The following is a 25,630-nucleotide window of genomic DNA, read 5'->3' as shown; positions in this document are numbered from 1 at the left end:
TATATGGTATAAAAGGCAAAAAAAAACTAGTATCAACACTGGGAGCCATTGCATACAAATACATTATCATTCATGACAACAATAGACATATTTCAGATATCCGGACGCTTCACCTATCCGGACGATTCAACTTGGGAACGAAAGCGTCCGGATAACTGAGGCTCCACTGTATGTATCAAAACCTGCAAATAGTGTCATTTTTTAGGACGTCAAGGCATTTTCTTATATAGAGTGGGTCTGTGCTCCATATTTTTCTCATAGCCTAAATAAGGTGTAATGAAAAACAAACCGATTTCAATCAACAAAAACGTGGAGAGGTGGCCAAATATGGCACTATACATAAAAAAATATCAGTTTGTATCCCAACAAATGAGCATTTTGAAAAAAGAATAGAAGTCCGTAAATTCGAGGCCAAAGTGACACATAGTATTTAAACAAGTTACGTTGTTGTGTCTGAAATGGTTCAGTGGTTAGAGCACCCGACATAAGCTAACCTTATACATCTAGAGTTTTTATGTTGTGGGTTCGATATCACAGAAATTTAAGGCAAATTTTTTTTTCTTATTTTTGTTAAATATATTAAAAACTGAATAAAGTTAGAAATTGAGCTTTTTCAACCTTGAATTAAAATATATTTGAATAGATTCAATTGAAAAAAAATCAGTTCAAAATTGTATTTTACGACTTAACCGATTGGGCATTTGCGCTATCTAACCCCCATCTTCTTTTTCAAGAACCATTGGTACTGTTTTGTAGCAATCGTATCTTCTCGGGCCTTTCCGGCAAGCTCGGAAAACATATCCGAAGCTGTGTTTCCGAGCTTGCAGGAATTTAAGATAAAGCTAGCTATTTATTATAATATTGAAAATAACTTTGCATTATAAGACCTATGCTACTGTTACTTTTTGACAATTACAATAAAACACGAAACTTCATGTGAAGATGATAAAACGAAATTAAAATGCTACAGTTTATCTACAGTATTACAGTATTCCAAGAATCCCCTACTATGGAGCCGAGCATGCGTATTCCAGTGAAAAAGAAATACGTAGTTGCTAGCACTTCGCGGATTATAAAGCGTAAATTGCCACAACCCAGGTTTTACTCGTATAACTTGGGTAGACATTGAGGTTATTTCTTAAATATAATATCAATTTTACACATCAAATTTTCAACAAATTTCGCTGAATATAATATGCAGTTGAAACTAACACGCCATGACGTCAACCAAGCCAAAAGATGACGTCATAATACAAATGAAACGCTGCGCGAAAGCGTGCGTACTCGACCTGTACTCGGCCTCGTTAAGGAAGGAGTCTTTTTATTATCAAACATACTTCTTATAATAAGAAATGCATGAAATTTTGACACAGTCAAACGTATCATATTACTTAATGATTCTATCAGTTTAATTTAATTTGACCTTTTTGTTTTCGGATAAAGGTCAGGTCAAGGTCACTACCTTTTTCCTCAACGTAAAGAGTGATAAAAATAAGTGTAGCTCTTTATAGTTCTGTAGACATTTGTTTAAGATTTGAAGATTCAAATCTTCAATGAAATCATAGACCATGAGAGTGTCTATCAGCTTATACTACTAAATTGGAATAAATATTTATGCTAAAATTGATATTGCTTAGCCCGCATTTCCTCTAATTTTCTTAAATTTTGAAGAAATTTTGATTATTTTTTTATGCTTCCAATAAAAAAATATTTCTAATTTTTATGTATTATGAAGACTTTATATAAAGATATAAATTGACAGAAAGGCTAATATATTGACCGTTTCATAAGAGAGAAAAACTGATTTTAGTGATTTTTTCACAAAAATCAATGTATAGAATGGGCGCTTTAAAAAGCTTATAAAAATGTTATTTGATAGGCAAATCATATTTTAAAAACATATTCTGAAACCCAAGTATCATATTATTAGTTCACATTAGTAAAAAAAAATCCAACATTATTGTTATTGTTTTTAAAATGCTAAAACAGACTCATTATATATAAATAATCTGCAGCAATTCTGAATTGCGCACTTGTGATATTTTCCTACGCCAATATTACGCCAAAAATATAGTCCTTGTTCCATTCTAAACAATGATGACATTTTTCTATGCCAAGTTGTGTGGTAGTAAAAAAGAAAGAAAAATATACTATTTTAATTTCCTTTCATCTTGATTTAATGAACAATTAATCAAATTTACGTTTGACAAGTCGAAAACCAGAAAAGACTCCATCCTTAAAAAAGAATTTCAAAATATTGTTTTATTTTCTACATAATTCATTTAAAGCCGTAAAATACGGGCACAATAACAAGGATAAATTTAAACAAATCAAAAAATCTTAAAGTTATAACTTTTAACAAATTAAGAGTCATTGCAATCTATTTATTACTGTGTTAATTATTATCTGTTAACATGTACAAGCGTTTGCCAGTATTTGATTTAACAGCAGAACTCGTATGGGCAACTTTTGTCAGATTAAAAACCGTTGATCCACCCTCCAGGCTTTGCCACTGGAGATCTGTGATTGGCTTTCCATGCTGATGTATAAGCATCATAATCATTGTTCTCATCTTCATCTTCTTCATCTTCTTCATCTTCTTCCTTTTTACCTCCGCAGAACTTAAAACAACAACACCCAAGAAGCCCAGCGCCAACCAGAGCAGTGATAGCAATCAGTCCGATTTCAATTATTTGAAACCATCCCGGAATAAGAAATGGCGATCGATGTTTTTGTAGCTCGGTGTTAACACTATATATTCCGGTGGATGTTTTTGTAGAAGGGGCCGTGTTACGGATTCCATTTTGATTATTCTGCTGTATGTTTGAACCCGGAATAGACGCCGGAGTCGAAGTTGGATTTAATTTAGCTGTGGACGTAAGAGCGGGTCTGTACGTAGGCGTGGACGGTGAATTTGTCTTGGTTGAAGTCCGTGAACTGCTTGGTCTCAGTGTGGTTCTATACACATTCGAAGAGATGTGCATAACCGGCAAGCTGTTAATTATACTTGAAGCAAGATTGGACGATGTTGTTGATTGAACAGGTGTACTTATATCACGTGTTGACGGTATATGTGGTGTGGTGGAATCTATAGATAAGAAGATGCTTTTACGTTAAATAAGTTTCTTTTATATATTGTAAATGAGCTAAATATTATTTTCTTAACAAATGGAGATAGCTTATAAAATATTGTTACGTAATAGATTCTTTCACAATATTTATGTATATCGCCTTTTAGTTTAAATCAAATTAGGTGGTAGAGCAAATTTGTCAATAATTAGGATCTTTCACACAATATATATTTATATTAAAGGATTCCTTTGCTTAAGATGGCTTTAAGCTGGTTTATCGTGAACTTGTCTCATATGTTCTTACTATAAATTTGTATTCTCAAAAACAATATCAAAAATACATCGCTTGTAAATTAAAATAATTTTAATAGCGAGACTAAGAATTTAAATACATAATACTTTACCATTACACTTCCCAAAAACTGTATTTATGTCGTCAATTGCAAATCCATTTTTGTCTTTTGTATACCTAGCTTCAAAAAGTATCTGTAAGCAAGGAAGATAATTTTATAATTTATGTAGGGAAATGCCATTAAGTTGTTTTTTTTTTACATCCAAGTGCAAAGTAACGTCTCTCAGAGAGAGAGAGAGAGAGAGAGAGAGAGAGAGAGAGAGAGAGAGAGAGAGAGAGAGAGAGAGAGAGACGGACAGACAGACACAGACAGACAGACACAGACAGGCAGACAAACAGATTTAATTGTCAACCATTACCCGAGAAGTGAATCCTAATTTAATGGTCATAAACGCAAGAGTCCAGTCTTTTGTGTTGTTCATTGATGCAGACCAGACAAGACTTGCATCTTGCATAGAAATTGAGCCATTTGTAATGTATACATTTAGCTCTTTGGTGTCTCTCCCAAACATTTGAAAATAAAACTGGAGGCAAAATATTTCGCTCTGTGATTGGTTAATCAGTGGAGTGACAATGTATGCTCCGTTGTTGTCTTTCATTGAGGATCCATTTATGTACACAAATTGCCCGAATGAACTCTGGTTTGTATGATCAACTACTGGACCTCTTGCCAAATAATTAGTTGTTCCATTTTTAACTGTCCATGATGTATTTGATTTAGGCCATTGAAGTAAAAGACTGCATGTAGAAAACTCAAAATCGCAACTGATGTTGCTTCCTTGAATAGAAATGCAAATGTGGTGTATATATTCAAAACAAATTGATTTCAAAATCAATATGCCCTTAATTTATTGACAGTTAATCTTTTGACAGCTCCAAATATTTATGCAAAATAATATTTAAAGAGACAGTACAGCTAAAACACATGTGTCAATAACTTCAGATTTACCCATTGTTTCGTTAGGGAATAAGAAATAAAGTACAGTTGATTGTAACAGTTGAAATAGATAAACAATCCCTTTCACGTACCTAATTAATGTAATTATGAGCTTCCGGAAATTTGAGAGTCGTACAAACCGGAATAATCTTAGTATATCGTTTATTTGTACCACGTGAATTTTGATTGACAGTAATTGACACGTGCTGAAAACTACAAGATCTTCGCCCGACTACGATCATCATGGTATACGAGGTAAAAAGGACCTTGTAAACGGAACACATCATCACTTTCTCGATTATCTATTAATGGTTTCCCAATTTCGGTTCATTTTAAAATGAACATACATCAAAACCCCTCAAGGGGCCTCACTTACAAAAATGAATTTAGGTTGTAGTCAACTCCTATGATACGCAAGCAAAGTACATGCTTACAAAATAATAAATGTGTTTATTTTAATAACTTTGAACAGTTATTACCTGGGAGAAGTAAAAAAGACATATTTTTATCAACAAACATCTACAGGAGAATCTTCGCAAGCCCTGCATGTGTTTTGTTTACAGTAAATACGCATGCGTAATAGTAAAGAAGGCTGACCCCGAAACACGTTGCAATGTAAATATGTGGTTATACGTAATTATTAATTTTAATGAAATAATTAGATTTATTGCATGGAGAACTTAGTAATTTTTTGAAAGTTTATACATTCATGAGTATTATAAAAATACCGAACCCGATCGGAGAATTTTTCAGGTCGGTTTTTTATAAGATGGGCCGTACTGTCTCTATAACGTCGGTCAAATTAATTCATTTTTCATAAGATTGCAAACCTGAACTCAGAATGTCCATTGTTGTCGTCTTGGAATGTGTTGATGTAGAGGTGGTAAATTTCTTCACAGTTGTGGTTGGTGTAATTTTAGTAGAGATGGTTGTAGTCGGTATATTAGTAATAGGGGTTGTGGTAGTTGTTGTCGTGGTGGTGGTTCGAATTGTAGTGGTAGTTGGAGTGGTTGTGGTTTTAGGAGTTGTTGTTGTTATTCTAAGAGTCGTTGTTGTTGTTTTAGGAATTGTTGTGGTAGGAGTTGTTGTTTGGGTTGTTGTTGTACGAATTGTTGTGGTGGTAGGAGACACAGTGGTGGCTGTAGGTGTTGTTGTTGGAGTTGTTGTGGTGGTAGGAGTTATGGTGGGAGTTGTGGTTGTTGTAGGAGTTGTGGTTGTTGTAGGAGTTGTAGTGGTGGTAGGAGTTGTTGTTGTTGTTGTTGTTGTAGGAGTTGTTGTGGTGGTAGGAGTGGTGGTGGTGGTGGTAGGAGTGGTGGTGGTAGGAGTGGTGGTGGTGGTAGGAGTGGTGGTGGTGGTGGTAGGAGTTGTGGTGGTAGTCGTTGGTGTTGTGGTTGTTGTAGGAGTTGTGGTTGTGGTGGGAGTTGTGGTTGTGGTAGGAGTTGTGGTTGTTGTAGGAGTTGTGGTTGTTGTAGTGGTGGTAGGAGTTGTTGTTGTTGTAGGAGTTGTTGTTGTTGTAGGAGTGGTGGTGGTGGTGGTAGGAGTTGTTGTGGTGGTAGGGGTTGTGGTGGTTGTAGGAGTTGTTGTGGTTGCAGTTGTAGTTGTTGTAGGAGTTGTGGTTGTTGTAGGAGTTGTCCTAGTATAGTTTTCTCCATGGACCTTTTTCATTAAAGCTAAAAAAAACTAAATTTATAAAAAATGAAATTTATTTAATGTTAATTAATATTGTTTAAATAATGAATTATTGTTCCCTACCGTCACATGCACCACTCAAAGCTTTTTTCTGTATTGACATTAAAGTCTTAAAGTCATTAATAACAATGACATTCTTAGGACTTGAAGCAATTCCGTGCAACTCGTCTTCGTAAACCTCGCTTGAAATTCCAATAGCAAAAACTGTAACATTGAGTGCGTGAAGTTGGTGGGCTTGTGAAATGGTGACTGGTGGAATCATAGATCTGCCATCCGTCATAACAATAACAAAGGGTAAAGCGTCATTTCGTCTTCCGTGGGCTTGATCTAACAATTCAGTCCTGGCAGTTATCAAAGCTTTATGGGTCATTGTCAATCCTGGATGTGTGTAGTTTATCTCCCTTATAGCCTGCAATATCTGAGTTTTATCGTAGTATGAATTCAAATAAAATTCTACTTCAATTGTAGATGAAAATGTTAGCACGGCAACTTGGGTTTTTGTTTTGCCTATGTCAAATCCTTCCACAAACTTGGCGACAAATTCATTTTGTAACTTGAAATTCTCTTCTCCAACACTCCCACTTTCGTCAAGAACAAACACAATATCAGTTGGTTTTGGTGTACAATCTAAAATCAAATCCAAAACATCGTTAATTACCATTAGTTCCAAAGAGCTTAAAATTTTTGTTTCAAAAATGAAGTAAATTAATATTAATTGAAAGAAAGTAAAGAAAGTTGTGTTATTATAGCATGAAGTACATGTGTCAAAACTGAAGTTTCAATCTTAACAATAGCTAAGTATCAATACATGTCTCTGTCTTCTTTTTTTTTGAAAACCCATAATCTCTATTTGCAACCAGCAAATATAATGTTCTTAAACACAGTCTAAGAAGTTTATCTGAGTGACTGTGATATTGAAATTCGTGTGAGTATATATCACTAAAATGGAGACGGCATTGGCATGATTACATGAAACCAATGTGTATGCATTCCTTTTTGTCAAAATTTCATAGTTTTTAAAAGTCAGTTGAAACTGCGTTACCTTTGGAAGGTGTAGTTGATATAGGCGTGACATTCTGAAGAAACAAGACCAGTAGCACTGTGAACATCTGAAACCAAACCACACTTTGCTAATTAAATGTGTAGTCATGCAAAGGAGTTAAATTTTATATGTTTATTTTGTTCCAAAATGTAAAGAAGGTAGAGTTTCTATCAATATTTGTCATTAATTTCAAAAGTTGTTTAAATCACATAATTATACCATCCTGAACACGTGTTTATATAGTACTATGTTTTGCACTTTCATTCTGTTTACAAAGTTACACAAGAACTATAACGTCAACATAATGTCATATTTCTTAGATTTAGTTAAAACTGATGAGAAAGGACATGTTTTCTCTCTTTCTTGAAAGGATAAATATGTCCCCAACCGTCGCTCACAAAAAAAATATTTTATGTTGAGAAAAATGTAATCGAAAATTGGTTAAAGTCTTGTCACACCAAGTTGCGTTCCCACGGCGTGTTCACGGCATTGTAAAATTCATGGAATCGCCGTAGGATCGCAAGGAAAATTTGGAAAAAAATGTATAATTTTATTTCAAATATTTTACAAGTGGAGATGTCACGGCGTCCTGACGACGTTTAACTGCGTTTCCACAGAGTCCTACCTGGCGATGGATTGCGCTCTCACTTGGTAACCGCCGAGCGCTTACGACGTGCTACGAGTTTTTATACCGCGCGTCCACAGCGTGCTCTGCGCGCTGACTGCCTGCACAAGACGTTCTTTACTTCTTGGTAGGTTAAAGTTAATTTGTACATTTGTATGGGAAACAAACAAGAATTTACAATTAGTAAATGAATGATAAAAATGTTTTGTTTTTAATGAATAGGTATTTTTGTAATTGAAACGTGACTTCTTCTAAATAATTTGTGAAGAACTAGGACAAAACTATTAGTATAGTTAGGTCTATAAAAAAGACCCGTTATTAGTTGTTAAAAAACATAGAAAGGATGTAAAAACATCAGAACCATATGGCCTGAATTCCATCTACGTCCTTTGATAGGTCCTAGAATATGATTTAAAATAAAGTCAACTCTCCGCAAAACAAATTTAATAACTCTACCTCCGCCCCCTAATTATACCATTATATATATAAGGTTTAAAACATTGTTTTACTTAAAGGAGGAATTGTTGCCATCTTGTACATTTGAGATTTAAAATCAAAACAATTTTGAGCTGGCATGATTCTCCAACTAAAACTGTTGATGAAAAAGCAATAAATATTAGATTCTACATTTTGGATTGTATGCAAATTACGCAAACAAGAGCAATACAATGTCTTTTAAGTCACTTAGAACTGTACAGCTACAGACTTAAATTAAAGATTCAAGAATCTGAAAATTATAAAAGGAGGTCATTAGTGTCAAATCTACAACCATTCGTTGAGGAAAAGGCCAAAACTTGCTTAATTTGGTTTTAACTTTGTCTCAAAAAGAGGTACTTTATTCTTGAAATGGGTCTCAAAGACCATCAATTCGCACGAGATATTTTTGTCTGTGATTATGGAGGTACATTGAAGTTATATTTTTATTGCAAAATATATAAATATTTTTTATTTAAGATAATCAATTGTTTGACTCCTTCTTTAGAAATTGAATTTAATTAATACTTGTAGAAATAAAAAAAAATTGAAATGGTATAACAGTCAACACAGGTTGATTTTAATAAACATTTATTTATTGCTTCATAGCCAACAGAGTAGTTCTAAATATAGACTGGAAGTTTCTTGTTTTAATCATAGATGTCAAGTTTTATCCAAAAGTATTAAGAAATAAATAAATACGATAGAAAATATGTTAAATCCTTAGTATTTTATTTTTAAAGCACTATCAATAGTTAAAAAAAACTAGATGCACCTCTCTTTACAAAATTTCTTAAATTCATTTCATGTAGTTATTTTCCAATATTTTCATAACTTTTACAAACATGTAATACATTATATTTCATTTTTACAAACATTTAGGTGTTGATTCAAGTTTTTTAAATCATCAAAAACCCTATCTGTGGCGAATTTGTGCAGTTCAAGTTCAAGTTCAAGTTCAGTTTATTCACTCAGACCAAATAATTTGGTACAAGAGGAACATATATATAATACATACAAATACAAATCGTCAGAGGTGCAGACAAATAGGTACATTTTCATACAGGGAAAAAATATAAATAAAAAAGAACAGACTATAGAATCACTACTTATGTTAGATTTTAGTATAAAGGATCATAATAGGAAAACAACTAAGAGGAGCAGACAGCATCAAACATTTTTGAAATAAATACACATAATTTTCTTAGCGAGTTACAATTGCAATTAGTCATGAGTTCAGAAAACTTAAAAAAATTTGGTCTTTTCCAATATTTTGTGTTTATGTATTTTTTCCTTATTTCTTCTAGTGCCGAACATTCTAGAATATAATGAAATTCATCTCCAATAAGACCTTTATTACACAAAAGACATAACCTCTCATTCAAAGGAATGTTATACCATCTGCCTGTCTAATGCTTTGTAAACCAACAATATTTTTTTCCAAAAGAAAGTTTTCTAAGTCATTAATGTACAAAGAAAATAAGAAAGGGGAAAGGTTTTCTCCTTGTCTAACACCTACATTTCATTCAAAAAAATTAGAAGCAATACCATTTAATTTTACTAGTGACTTTATACCCATGTACATGTTTTTAATATATCTAATGCATTTCCCGTTAATTCCATTCAAAATAAGTTTACTCCACAGGCCGGTCCTCCATACAGTATCAAACGCCTGTTTAAAATCGATGAAAGCACAAAATAATTTCTTTTTTCTTTTCATGAAAATATCACAGAGAAATTGTAATGTCAAAATATGATCTAAAGTTGAGTAGTTTTTTCTAAACCCGGCTTGGTTTTCATAAATAAGATTTGTCTCAGTGGCGTATGCTTCCAGACGATTGGCCAAAATACTAGTGAAAAGTTTACCTAGACAACTTAAAAGAGATATCGGGCGGTAATTTTCCGGCTGAGTAGGATCCCCCTTATTTTTATAAATTGGTTTGATAATACCGATTAGCCACTCATCTGGAACGAACCCACTACAGAAAATAATATTAAAAAACTTCTTATACACTGGTAGAAAAATAGACAGAGTAGATGAAATGTGTTCATTTACAATAAGATCATACCCAGCGGCTTTACTATTTTTAAGTTTCTTAACTGCCGCAACAGAAATAAAAACATGAAGATTGTTGTGTATTAACTTTGTGTTAAATTTTGTGAGAAACTCTATTAAGGGGCACTAATCCAAAGAAAATTACATCATTGTCGTCTGTGCAAAAACTGATTTGGCACATGTAGATACATGTATTCATTACTAGAGGAACCATCCAATCAAATTTAATGATATATTTTACTCTTACGCTAGTATGTATGTATCAAAAAGGCTTAAGTTAAATACAAAATCATGATACATGTAGCAGGTTTCTCCATAATGAAAAAAAAAATAAAAATACGGATTAAATTATATCTTTTATTGGTATAAAAGACTTAAAAAATGAGTTATCAATTTGTTTCTCAAACTGTAGTATTCATTCTTGTAATGTTTATATTGTTATTATATAAGGTATGAAAATAAAAAGCAAAGACATAGTTCAATAAATATAGAACAGGCAAGGTAAATATGTATCATCGGTTTTGCTATAATGGTGTGTTTTCTAACCCATTCTAAACAAATATAAAAATGATCCTTGTATTAAGTTCTATATTTTGATGGTTTTATCTTGGAAATTGATTGGAGTCGTTTTGCCACTGATGTATAAACTATCAATAAATAACTCTTTTCCTATGAACAATTATAACTTTGAACTTGATTGCTTGATTTGTCAGAATGAGATGGGTATGAGTATTTTCTTGGCTTGCCCTTGTTTTTGGTGTTCACATTTTTAGCATATTTGAACGTTTACTACTATTGTCGAACCCAGGTGCATGCATGCTTTCGTTTATCTTAAAAAGATGACAACAACCATGTCGTTTTTGTAAGGCTCGTTATATAAATAGAATATAAGAAGAACTTGAATGTTATTCTACAAGTAACAATCCAACTTATACTCATATCGCTTTTTCCAAAACGGAAATTCTTCAAAATCATAAGTCAGTTTTGAATATTTTTAATATTCCCAACAACCAAAATCAATTCGAATTACCTTACCTATATAAGATACCTAACTTCATAAAGTCTTTACAAACAAAGATATATAGTAAGTTCCTTCCATAATTAGTCGACTCGATACATCCCAGTGAACTTCAAATAAAAGATACCACAGACTCAGCGTTATTTGTTTCATGTTTGAATATTTACCTGGAAAGGGACATTGGTGGTAACCTAACAAAAAACTTTATGATAAACGTGATGATTTCAATATTTCTATAGTCAACTTTCCTTACTTATGAAGCAATATACCCTAATTACAAGCACATGGAGTTTTTGTTTCTCAGTTAATTCGATACGTAAGGTGAGACAAGCTACTGACAAACAAGATGATAGAACAGGACTATCAACAGTCTCGTTTGAAGTCATCTTTTCGTATAGGTGGTTTTCCTATGATCGATACAACGACCTTGTAAGCAAAAAAAATCTTCCACTGGGTCACATGATGACTAATGTTTTTCATTTTTATCATTAGATCATAGTTAATCACCTAATTGTCTACAGATTTTCCGTTTTACCGATCACGACAAAGAGCACACGGCGTGTGATCGGTCAGCAGTGGATGCCCACTCCGCTATGGCACCTGATCCTACCTCTAATTCTTTTAAAGGGTTGTTTTTGCTTTGCTCCTGTTTAGTATTTTTTCTTTGGACTTTTGAATATGGACACTGGTTGTTATCACCACAAATCATCATTAAGTACAATCATATATTTTTACATATGTTCGGATAAAAATGGATAGAAAAATTAGTTTTTCATTTTTTAAAAATGTTCCTTGGTTATTTCTGAATCGGTTGCTGCAACTTGACTTCAATATTTTTGTTTTTCTTACCAGACTGTGCTAGTGATGATTGTCATATCTTTATATTACAATATAAAATATCCTTTTAATAACATAATTTTTTGAAACAGAAAAAATACAATACATAATTTGGAACGCCACTCACTTAGAACAGGATATGGCTCATAAATTATAACACATAAATTTATTTTGTATATATTTTCAAAAGTGTAGACACATGTGATAGTTATTTGAACATCGTTACTCGTTCTACGTAATAAGGATAAAGTGGTTTAGCAATCAAAGTGAAACCAACAAGACCTCTTAATGTATACAAAAAAATAGGCTGAAGAAAAACCACATTTCAAAGCCTTTTTTTTCAAATGTCAGAAACTGATTTTTTTTTTCATTTGTTGCATTGCGAGATCGAGTATCATGGGTGGTTTTTTTGGAATGTTGATTAGTTTCAACACTTTGTTTAGCCTTAGTGTTTTGTTTGAAATGCATTTGTTGATTTTTTTTTATCAATACAGCCTTTGCACTTATCTTCCTAAACAGGCATGTATTGTGAAAGTGAGAGGCGTTTTTGATTTTGTTTTTTTTTTAAGAAAATATTTTTTATCTTTATTAACTAGAGACTTTTTATGAAATCTACACCAAGTGCAATTTAAAAATTAAATTTGGTGCTGTCTCATTTTGTCATTTTGTCCTTAGTCATCTTGGCATGTTGAATAGTTTATTGAGTTCAAATGCGATAAGATATTGATTGTTAAAAATAAGAGATATATTTTCCCTTATGATATTTCAAGTATATTTTTCTGTTAAGATATGACAACTGTCAAGCGTAAGAAAAAGATTTTAAACTGGACTTTGGCATCTATTGATATCACGTTTTAATAACAAAAGCATTTAAAATATGTAAGTGTTGAATTTTTAAGTATCATCAAAATAATTAACAAACACTAATAACGTCAAAATACTGCTGATATTAAAAGTTGGAACGAGTCGGTAATATTAACTCATCTTCGTAGTTTGACAGTACACAGCTCTTTTTCTTCTTTTAAAGATTATACCTCTACTATAAGCCGACCGTATTCACATCAACAAATATCAATGTAGAAAATTATCATGTGATTGTATTTTGCATAAATGGACCTTTTTTCTTTTTTTAATTTAAGCGTTCACAGAAGGTTTTATATTTTTTTAAATAACACACGAAGGGGTAACCTACTGCGTGAAAAGCCCGCATTCTGGGCGCAATTGCAAAAAGGCATTCTCTGAATGGGGACTTTTTCATTAACATTTGGTCTATCTTCATCTATCAGAGAATTTTTCACAGGACGAATCTCTGCCATTCAGTCAACTGAAAATTAATTGAATGTTCTTTATATGTGACTTTTTGTAACTTTATAGACATTTATCATTTGATAATGTGGCAGAGTTTCTTAAATCGTCCTGTGTTCTGAATTTTCGCGGGTGGAACCCTCGGAAAATCTACCCCATATGATATTAAAGAAGAAAAATCAAGAAATGTTTTAGATGGATGCAGCAGCTAGAAATTTCCTAGTCCAATATATTCTGTTAGATCCATTGAAAAACGGTCAGATCATGTACATCATCAATTTCAACGATGGTCTATCTTTAAATTCTTTTAACAAAAAACAAAATGATAAAAGGTAGGTATGATATAATACTTATAAAACAGTTGGCACTGTTGATGTATCGTTAAAGAAGACGTTTCAAATCGAAAAGTAAACAAAATACAGTAACATTATGAACATATCGCTATTTTAAACATGTAATAAAAAGCTGAGAATTTCACAAGGATATTTTTAACTGGTTTCTGTAAGGTGAAAACCGTCCGCTTCGATGTTTCGTATTGTCCATTACCGACGCCGTTCGGCTGTGCAGATTAACCAATATTCAAGTCAAAATAAAAACATCATCTTTATTCTGCCATCTTGGAATGATCGTGACAAAAGCTAGAAATAGTAGCTTCCCTATGCGATAGGCCGGACAACCAGCAAAATCTTAATTTGGAAACTTACAAAGCACCACACAACGAAAAGGTTTAATAAGTAAATGCTTACGTAACTAGGCCAATAAATGTTAAAGATGGAGTGAATTTGGAGTTGTGTTCGTTGTTCATGTTTTCTATCCTTGTTGTATATTTTGCTTTAATTACATTCAAGAGTCAACCCAGACAAAATAACTGAATTCAACATACATCGAAATGAGATGATTTTTCATGTTGCGCAAAATAATGTTTAAATAAAAATTTTTTGGTGTTCCAGTTTAGTGTTTGGTTGGGATGAGTTGTAAAATGTTTTTGTCAATTTAGTCCAACATTTAAATGCTGATTATGTATATAGGCATTTTATTCAACCCCAGCCAATTAAAAGGTTATATGTTTTGATATCAATTACGTCATTTGTTTATACGAGCTACAAAATACCAGAGTTTGCGTCCTTATAGACTACAATGTATATATGTAAATGATTTTAGCTAAAATAAACTGAGTGAAATCGGCCCATTCGTTGTATATAGAAAGTCAAATCTAATTGTTGACTGGAAAAGGTTTTTAAATATTGAAATAAATCAAAAGTGTTGACGGTACGAAATTTTAACGTGTAAATTGTGTGTGGGGGTGGGGGGGGGGTTAACAGAACTGGCGAGAGACTTATTTTCGCCAATACCTATTTTTGCCATCAAGTGTGTTGTGTGGTTAATTTCAACTGCGAGAAATAGTACTTATCAAGAATTGGTCTTTGTATATCAGCCAGCATGCATAAATTTAAAACAATACTTAAGAAGGAATAAACTGCAAAAGGTTTAAGTTGTGCATTATATTCTTAATAATTATAATTTGAAAATATATAAACTATAAAATTATGGGGATGGGGTGATATATCCAGAAAACACTTTTTAAATTTTAAATTCTTTTTACCGATTTCCGTTACGTTTTACAATAATTATATTTACACATACACTTTAACAATGGCATGATCTAAATATGATAATCAACAAGGCCTACATGTAGTTGTTGTTTTTTTCAATGACAATCAATTTAAGTATAAAAATTTTTCTTTTTTATCTTCAAAAATGTAATGTACATAAAAAACATATTTTATGTAGGTAATCTAGTATTTTTAAGGACAAGAATGTATCAAACACGTCCAAATTCCACACTAGAGATGAAAAAAGTTTATAAGTTATAAACCATAATGTCTAACACTTGTATAAATAAATAAATCATCTGACTATTTTCTTCTTAATTTGACATAATATTTACTTACCATTTTTCCGCTTTCGTGTTAATGTTCACTTTTTAAGCACCTTTTCGTACTTATACAATTGTAAATCTCCCAAGTCGAACTCGGAGTGGGGTGAATCGATTGATTACCATTTGGCCGATTTTAAATAAAAGTAGATTTTATGATAAGCATTCAACAAAATTAGATTGACAGCACATGCTATTAAATCTTTACTATATAGGTATTCGTCATATTGAAATCAATAAATAAAAAGTGCTACATTGTTTCCGGAATTTCGTTTCAATGGAAGAAACATGCAAGAATTCTCTATGTGATTGTTCTGTATTTCCTGGCTTAGTAAGTACATGTAATATACGAGTATATGAGAATTGAAATTTTTACATTTTAATTTATAATAAAAACGGGCTCTACCAAAATCAATTAAGGCATGTCTGACCATACCTTAAAACAGGCTATTGTCAACAGCGAAAATAGGACAAAAAAATTGAGTATATTATCTAAAAATTTACATATCAAAATATTCTTGCGTTTTATAGCTCAAGATCTAGAATTTAAATATAATCTAAGCATCAGTTATGATGAAGACTGTAGCAATTACGTAATGAACTTGCCTGGACAAATTTTCCGTTTTGCACACATTTTTTTCTTTACTAGATTTTCATATTTGTGTAAAACGGGAACGAACCTTATTGAACATAGTTCAACTGAAATTTTAGACAAAATCATAGTTAGTCATATCACATGAAATACAATGGGCTGATTCATTATCTTATTTTGACGTTGGGTGATAACAGTGCATGAATAGGTGTTAAATTCACCTTTCTGACAGTGATAATTATAAACAGTCAATTGTTCATCTAAATAATAATAAATTATAAACAGCCAAATAGGCGTCCTGATTTGGAAAAACCAGTGATTCATTTTCATTTTTGAAAACCGATCAATTAAACCTCTGAGAGGAAGTATTTGCCGATTGAGACAAACAAATTCAAAGTAAGAAGCATTTCAGTGAATCTTAATGCGAAAGAAATGAAATCATTTGGGCTCTTTTCATTGTCTTTATAAATAAAACATCATAGAGACTTGGAGAAAATAACGACAAATTAAAAGATTTAAAGATTTCTACGTGCCGTCTATCACCCAGTTACAAAGTCATATGAAATCCACAAGGATTTTCTAATCAGAGTTTGTCTCTCCAGTGTACACTTCTGGTTTCTCCTTTAAGAGCGTAAGATTTGCAAAACAAACACACAGGAAACAATTACACTGCTAAGGAGAGTTCGCAAAGTTTTATTCTTCAAATGCAAATGCACTCGACTTTATATCAGCACCAGAACCAATTTAAACTATGATAAAACCAAACTCTAATCTCTTTAATACACCTTTATTTTTCAGTGGATTACACATTTTCTAAACTTTAAGCACAAGAGATAATGCGCCGTCGTTCACTCTCTCTCGAGTTAAACCCCAAATAGCACGGTGTTCAACTACGTAGCATGTATATCTACCCACCTCCAAAACGTGTGACGGCGCGGGTTTAAAATTCAACAGAGTAAGAATAAAGGTAAAGTCCTATCCCACAAAGGCATGTATTATCTGTAATGTAACATTCAGATTTTGTTTATTTATTTTTATTGATTGTTATTCAATATTTCTCTCATGCCTATAAGAATGTGTTTTCGTTTTTGTCCATTGTCGTCCCTAGAACATATTCACCTTTTTCATCTTAGAGAAATATAATTGAATATGGTTATGTATGAACCTGTTAGTATCATAACAAATGCATTTCTCAAAATCGGTATTGTATGAAAACGCTGGAAGATGAACAAAGAAAAAATATGCCTAAAAATAATTGCTTTCTGTAAAGAATACAAAAACGAAAAAGCTTGAAAGACTGAAACTATTCCACTAACTATATAATTATCTGTATAGCTTGGGATCTAACAGTCGAATAACATTTAAGGTTCTCTGATCCTCTTAATTTAAAAGAGCAGGTACGAATGCATCGAACAGTCCAGTCCTTCGGGCTTCAACAACAAAACCAGAAGTTAAAATCATTACTGTAAAACAACATTTATTTGCGATGACTTTATATCGCAATTTACAGGAGATAAACTGGTTCGGAAAGACTTAAACATTATCCACAACCTTGTTGTTATTTGTTCGAAATTGGGATTGGCCAGAATGTGCCTAGTAATCTGCAGAAACATTGGGTCTTTTAGGTGTCCTTCTTGTTTTAGATTGATTATGTCAATTTTTAAGATTCAGCACCAGTATTAGGAGGCATTCAGAAGTTGGAGTTCTATTTGCTTTTCGCTATTCACTATTCGAAAAGCGAATAGAATTCTGTGGTCGGTTCGCTATTCAAATTACCGTAAACATGCTAATAAACGTAAATTCAAAATTCCATAATAAATTCACTTTTTATTTGAAAAAAATAGTTTTATAGTAAAAATTATTACTTGCTGACCTACCCTGAACATTGACATAATGAGCACGACCGATAAGAGGCTTAGCTAGCCTGGCGAAAAATGCGACATTTCGTATAATACAGTTATAATGGGATTTCTTTCAAGGGGCTGGCTAACACCCTGTATACCATATTTGGGCCTTCATATTTGGTGAGGATGGGGCCCCGGGACAGCCCTGTCTTTTGTTGTTATAGCGGTTAATGGGTAATCAAAAATTAGTAATTCACACCTTATTTTATACGTCGTTTTGTAATTTGAAATTGGTTTATATCATAGTTATGTTTGAATATTTCTTCACTTTTTGCTGAAATGCGAGGTATTCATTCATATTTAACTTAAAGTTGAAAATGAAAATGCTTCTATATGTGGAGGAAAGGTAAAGCAGATAATGATTGTATTTTTTTTCAGAGTATGTTTTTTTTTCAGTGGATTTCTAAAATTTGTTTCAACTGGTTTACATGTTTGGGAGACATGATCAAAACTCATTTCCGACATTGCGGAATAAAAAATGTACAACTTACTTTAAACATTTTTTATAATAGCCAGGGTCGATCTCAATTTTTTTTTTGAAGAATTGTCCCGTATTCGCTTTTTTTTTTTATATATATATACGTGGTCCAATTATACTCTCTAATCCCCGGCGACTCCCATAAACTACGATAGGATTTGCAGCCTAATGTATATCAATGCAAATATTCAAGAATTGTTTTGAAATCATTCACGTTCCATTCGAGTGAGATTTCATGTTTTGACAGCCCCCCCCCCCTTCCTTTTCCATTAAAAATCGAAAGTAAAAATAGAAGGCAGAGTTTCACATCTAAAGTGTCATTTGTCAATGACATAGACATAAGCCCCTTTATCCACAAAATATAAGAAATGAATATATTAGGAATTTTTAACCCTCAAATAACTACCCAAACCTCATGTTTACCCCTTTTTTTATAAAATTTGACCGTGTCTTTCCTGCGAAACCATCCCATGCCACCACACAAAATAAACAAAACAAGAAAGCGATATGAAAGTCAAGGTCTCCTTCAATATTTAGAGAAAAACGTGCAAGACACAGAAATGCCTAACCTTGTGTTTTCTTCGTCAACACTATGCTTCGGATCCAAATTGATTTTAAGCAGCAATGACCCCCCCATAAAAAAAACCCCACCCCACCCAAACACCTGAAATATGCCTCTGCTTCGCCCAATAACTCAATGATTTACAGCATTTTTTGTAAAGGAGGCGGTGTGTACATGACATTATTTAGTCACTTGGCATTATATATATTTTTATAGATACCAGAGAAAAACCCCACTGTAACTAGAGTTGGCAATTATATATGTAGATCTAGAGGGAGAGGGTCAAACACCCCCCCCCCCCCAAATTATATTTCAGCCCCCTCCTTTTGGATGAATTTTTCTTGATCTTGAAGGCATCCTCTCTGTAAATATTATAGAAACACATGGCTACACACTTGTGAAAAGCCCACTTAGGGCGATGCCCATATTCAGAAAATTTTCCGTGGGAGGGGGGGGGGGGGGGCTCTGACAGATAATTTTGTTTGGTGGGGGTGGGCGACTCTCTGCTCTAAATCCATGCATGGACATGCTAGTAGGTTTCTTTTCTATGGTAACTATACGCTACGCCGGAATGGTAACTATACGCTACACCGGAACTAAGGTTCCCACTTTTTATCGACTTGCAAAATTGTGATAGATTTAAGAGAACTGAATCTAAGTCCGGCAGCAAAATGTTAGATATTGTATAACTATTAATGACTAGTACATGTATGCATTTAAGTGTATTTAAATTTATTGTTTGAAGAAAAAAAGACAATCCAGGAAAGTTGTGCCCCCCCCCCCCCTCCCTGCTGTACATACCAAAACACATATTAAAGAAAACAATTGGTGTGCAAATATTTATTCCTTGATTTTAATTAATGTTGCACTATTTGTTTGAATTAATATTGATGTTATAAATCTATGTCTCTTCTACAACTACTACCACCTCGCTTGGGATCCCATTTGCGTGCATTTCAGTCAACACTGGTGCGCTGTCCTCGCTATATTCCTAGTCTGCATGTGTTCTAAATTGTATGTGCATGTATCAGGCACTTATGAAACTGAGTGCCAAAATTATCCGATATCTTTAAAAGCAAATACTTCTTTTTGATAAATTAAAAAACAAAGTCTTCAAAGTTATAACTTATCGTGAAAATTCAACAATTCTTTAAAGCTGTAAATTTCAATTCTTTATTGATCATTAAGGGTCCTCAAAGGGGTTGCAGTAATATTGTATAATAAACGTTCATAATGTACAATTAACACATCCAAAAGATATAAACATTAGCACTCATGTACATCTATATGCGTAATACATGTATGTATATTTACATATACATGTATTTTACGCCCATAATACATACAAATTTAATGATTTATTACATGATGAAAAATTTATCATTGACTCAGAAATACAAACTGATCTTGGGGCAATGTCCATTAAATGCATTTTATGTGAAGGAAAAGCTTAGGTCTCCACAACTACCAGGTTTAATTTCACACTCGTGCAAATTCCGTTTTTCAAGCCTTATTCTTTTTAAAGCTAATTGGTAAATAGTAATTGTCAACTAGGAAAGAAATATATTAGTTACAGATTTATGATATCAAAAACAAAAGCGAGTTTTTCCCGATATAGCAATCAATCAAAGCATTTTATCTTCTGTTAAGAGATGATCAAGCTTGTATAAAGTACATGTATTTGCATTTTTAAAAATAATTTCATTCTTTCACCAACAGATGCCTTTATCTTATTCCTGTTTTCCGTGGAAATAATCAGATGAAAATCATGAACTCCCTCTGGACTCCCGGGGCCCCATCCTCACCAAATATGAAGGCCCAGATATGGGAATCAGAGTGTTAGCCAGCCCCTTGAAAGATATCCCATTATAATTGTATTATACGAAATTTACTATTTTCGCCAGGCCCGCTTAGCCAGTTAATGGCCGTGTAAACCCAATTCCCTTTAATGGTCTACTGGGCTGTCCCGGGGCCCAATTCCAACCAAATATGAAGGCCCAAATATGGGATAAAAAGTGTAAGCCAGCCCATTGAAAAATATCCCATTATAATTGTATAATACGAAATTTACTCATTTCGCCAGGCTAGCCAAGCCTGTTATTGGCCGTGTAAACCCAATTCCTTTTGCGGGTCGACTGGGCTGTCCCGGGGCCCCATCCTCACCAAATATGAAGGCCCAGATGTGGGATACAGGGTGTTAGCCAGGACCCTTGAAAGATTTCCCATTATAATTGTATTATACAAAATGTCCTATTTTCGCCAGGCTATCTAAGCCTCTTACTGGTCGTGTAAACCCAATTTCTTTTGAGGGTCGACTGGGCTGTCCTGGGGCCCCAGCCTCACCAACTATGAAGGCCAAGATGTGGGATACAGGATGATAGCCAACCCCTTGAAAGATATTCCATTATAACTGTATTATGTCATATTTTTGCCAGGCTAGCTTAGTCTCTTACTGGTCGTGTAAACCCAATTCCTTTTGTGGGTCGACTGGGCTGTCCCGGGGCCCCATCCTCACCAAATATGAAGGGCCAAATATGGGATACAGGATGTTAGCCAGCCCCTTTAAAAAAATCCCATTATAACTGTATTATACGAAATGTCGCATTTTTCGCCAGGCTAGCTAAGCCTCTTACTGGTCGTGTAAACCCAGTTTCTTTTGAGGATCGACTGGGCTGTCCCGGGGCCCGATCCTCACTAAATATGAAGGCCGAGATATGGGATACAGGTGTTAGCCAGCCCCTTGAGAGATATTCCATTATAACTGTATTATACAAAACGTCCTATTTTTCGTCAGGCTAGCTAAGCCTCATACTGGTCGTGTGAACCCAATTCCTTTTGAGGGTCGACTGGGCTGTCCCGGGGCCCCATCCTCACCAAATATGAAGGCCAAGATGTGGGATAAAGGGTGTTAGCCAGCCCCTTGAAAGAAATCCCATTATAATTGTACATGTATTATACAAAATGTCCTATTTTCGCCAGGCTAGCTTAGCCTCTTACTGGTCGTGTAAACCCAATTCCTTTGGAGGGTCGACTGGACTCTCCCGGGGCCCAATCCTCAACAAATATGAAGGGCCAAATATGAGATACAGGATGTTAGCCAGCCCCTTTAAAGAAATCCCATTATAACTGTATTATACGAAATGTCGCATTTTTCGCCAGGCTAGCTTAGCATCTAACTGGTCGTGTAAACACAATTCCTTTTGAGGGTCGACTGGGCTGTCCCGGGGCCTCATAATAACTAAATATAAAGGCCCAAATATGGGATACAGGGTGTTAGCCAGCCCCTTGAAAGAAATCCCATTATAACTGTATTATACGAAATGTCGCATTTTTCGCCAGGCTAGCTTAGCCTCTAACTGGTCGTGTAAACACAATTCCTTTTGAGGGTCGACTGGGCTGTCCCGGGGCCTCATCATAACTAAATATAAAGGCCCAAATATGGGATACAGGGTGTTAGCCAGCCCCTTGAAAGAAATCCCATTATAACTGTATTTTACGAAATGTCGTATTTTTGCCAGGCTAGCTATGCCTTTAACTGGTCGTGTTCAGTATGTCAATGTTCAGGTGAGGTCAATACAATAAAACTGTTTTTTCAATTAAAAATGGAAGTTTATATGAAAATTTGAATTTACGTTTATTAGCATGTTAACGGTAATTTGAATAGCGAACCGACCAGAGAATTTTATTCGCTATTCGAATAGTGAATAGCAAAAAGCGAATAGAACTCCAACTTCTGAATGCCGTATTAGGACCCCTTTACTCTTGAAGATCCTGATTTTCGTGTTTGTGTTGTTCTTTGCTGAACTTCAGATGTTTTGCAATGCAGCAGATGCTTTGTTGTCTTTGAAATTTGATCTAGTCATCAGCCTCTCCAATATTTGGTCCACCTAGAGTAATGGGATCTTCAGAGTTTTGGATTAATATTTATTATCCTTCTTTTATTTCTATTTTTTTTACTCTATGGGGTGGGGTTGTGTATATTATTTCATAGTCAGTATTATGAAGCTGTGAACAGTTCTCTGTACATATAAGACGTTTCAAGTCCATTTCTATTCATTGTGTAGTTTAATTTAAAGCCAAAACAGCAAAAGTCATGACCATCGCACGTGTATCTACTTCAGTTTGTAACACGACAACACAACATTAGATAATTTTCAAATGCAAATAGAAAAAATGCACATGTATATACAGTATTTTTAATAAAAGCTGTTTCTGAGAGTAAATAATTTTAAAAGATCAGGGTCGCTTCCAGCGTGAAAGTCTGAGTCACTAAGTGAATAGGGAATGTTTGTTTATCGTTTGAGATTATATTCCTATTGTTTAAGTAATCCACCAAACCTCAGATTGTCACGAGCTTTCTTCCAATGAGTAAATGAATTTCAATTCTAAAATATGAAGCTGTCAAAACAGAAATTCGTGTATCACATATTTGTGCAGATTGTCAAAGAGTTTTATCTGTTTTGTTAAACTTATCAATTGGATAGCATAACAAAAAACAAGTTCATAGAACGTTACGAAATAAGTATATCTATTAAATTTTGAAATATGAAATTATTCCTTGTCTGTGTAGAAATTCATTTGCCATTTTTTATTGGAGTTTCTTTCATAATTTATTTATTATTTAAATTTTAATTTAAATATTAAATATAAATATTTATTATTATTTAAATATTATTTAGCATCCTGATTTTATTCCTCGTCGGTGTAGAAATTCATTTGCCATTTTTTATTGGAGTTTCTTTCATAATTTATTTATTATTTAAATTTTAATTTAAATATCAAATATAAATATTTATTATTTTAAATATCATTTAGCATCCTGATTATATCGTCTAGAAGATTATCAAGCATCATTATGTGTCTGAAGTGTAATACTTTGATTCTCTCTGCTTTAATTTTAACATCTCAAAAAAGGTGTTTTATTTCATAATTGTGTGCATGGATGGAGGCTGATTGTTGTTACCAACAACAATAAGCAGTTAATTAACAGAAACATATATATGTAGATGCAAAAATGTAGCTCTTCGGGCAATATTCTGGTTGACGGACCGTAAAACTAAACTTCCCGTAGAGCTACAGTTCTGCAGCTATTTTACATTTTGAAATATTGGGTTGGGCATTTCAAAGCAGAATCTCCGAATGAGTGCAAGGTACATGTACCAAGTTATTTACTATAGTAGACCAACTTTCAAATAACGTTTAAAGTATCCAAGCACAAGCTATAAATATATATCATGACAAAACTACATTGTAATATCCGTTATTACTTTTTAGGTTTGTTAGTGACTGTGTACAGAAATTTTTTTGCGTTGATCAATCCGTTATATTTCTGTAGTCAGTCAGTAACAAACCTTAAAGATGTTTTGTTTTCCTAAGAACTATTGTAAACCAACTTTAATTCGCGCGCGAGAAATTTCCGCGAGGTTAGCGAGAGTCTCATCGTCGCAAATATTTCTCACCGCGAACAGTCGTTGTCATATGGTTGTTAGAACAACACGGGTCTCGATAAGGCTTGGTCGCGAACATTGGTCGTCGCAAACCAGGTTATCTGAAGTTAATCGCGAAATAAAGTCGCCGCGAATAGAAGTTGGTTTACAGTATCAAGTGACACGTTAATTCACAAAAAGCGATGATCTACGCAAACCCATGTACAAGTTGCCTAACACCTCGTCCAATAGAACTCATTTATACTCTTCAAAATTTTCAATCTCACCTTTCAAATACTCTTTAAAAATCTCCGCTACACCCATGTTCACTTACATTGTTTTGTTGCTTTTTCAATTTTAAACACTTTTTGACCAAATAAAATTATGTTGGCAAAAATAGTGGATTTAATTCAAATGTAAAGGAGAAAAAGTAAAATCGCGCCAAGCCTCTATTCATACGTATTTTTCCAAGTTTATACCCAGTGGCATTCATTTCCATGTTTGTCATCATATCATATCTTCAGCATAAAGATACGTTTCGACATGGTTTATTTAAACGTTTTAAAGGTTACTTATATAGCGGTGTATGACCATCAATTTCTCATTGCGACCAATGGACATTAAATTTTCGTTAATTTTTTTCGGGTGATTTATTGACTTGAACTTGTATAACCGATAAAATCTCATATTTATTGTAACCAAATGAAACTTTAGACATTTGCATTGTGTGACATTATTTGGAACAATAAATGCAACCTTAACTTCAATATTATTATCTTCCAAATTCTCGATGTCCGGTTCCTTAGATCAGTGGGTTGGAATTTCAGCTTGTGGTCGAGACCAACTGGGATTTGTATGATGTTTACCTTGATAAGAATTTTGACGCATTAATTTTAAAGCCATGATTTTGAATATTTTATCACAATAATTCATAACAATAACGATGTGTTACTTAATATTTTTGTACATTTATCATCAAAATTAAAAACTCCAAATGGTTGACGTGTGTTCTCTTATACAGTTTAGTCACAATAACGTAAGAGAAATAGATCTTGGACATTTTAAAATATATCAGCTCCTCATGGAGAAGAGTAGCTGCAATAATGTAGCCCTCTCCGATTTTTTATATCTGATGTTTACTGGAGAGGGCTACAATTCCATAGGATCTCCGTAATGGTGCAAAATTAATTTTTTAATGCGACTGACTTCGGTCTGAAAAGATCGATTTTATATTTGACTTCCTTAAGATAAAATGATTTTTTAATTCAGGTTGAACAAACTAACCGCATATAAATCAAAACCAGATAAAACACATCAGCATGTTTA

The 25,630-nt window shown here is 33.5% G+C and overlaps 1 protein-coding gene across 1 annotated transcript; it reads right to left on the bottom strand.

The window, feature by feature from the left end:
* Nucleotides 1-2,274: 2,274 nt before the first annotated feature.
* Nucleotides 2,275-15,490, bottom strand: LOC105329752 (mucin-2). Its single transcript, XM_011431122.4, has 7 exons — nucleotides 15,359-15,490; nucleotides 7,092-7,158; nucleotides 6,113-6,676; nucleotides 5,191-6,030; nucleotides 3,783-4,201; nucleotides 3,476-3,557; nucleotides 2,275-3,088 (listed from the first exon to the last, which is right to left on the bottom strand). The coding sequence occupies exons 1-7, from the start codon at nucleotides 15,359-15,361 to the stop codon at nucleotides 2,478-2,480; spliced, it is 2,586 nt and encodes an 861-aa protein (XP_011429424.2). The 5' UTR covers nucleotides 15,362-15,490; the 3' UTR covers nucleotides 2,275-2,477.
* Between the last annotated feature and the right edge of the window lie 10,140 nt (nucleotides 15,491-25,630).

The sequence above is a fragment of the Magallana gigas genome, chromosome 3 (genome assembly GCF_963853765.1).
Source record: "Magallana gigas chromosome 3, xbMagGiga1.1, whole genome shotgun sequence".
NCBI lineage: Eukaryota > Metazoa > Mollusca > Bivalvia > Ostreida > Ostreidae > Magallana > Magallana gigas.
Note: the sequence above shows the minus strand (reverse complement) of the source record. Positions and strands in the feature narration are given on the sequence as shown.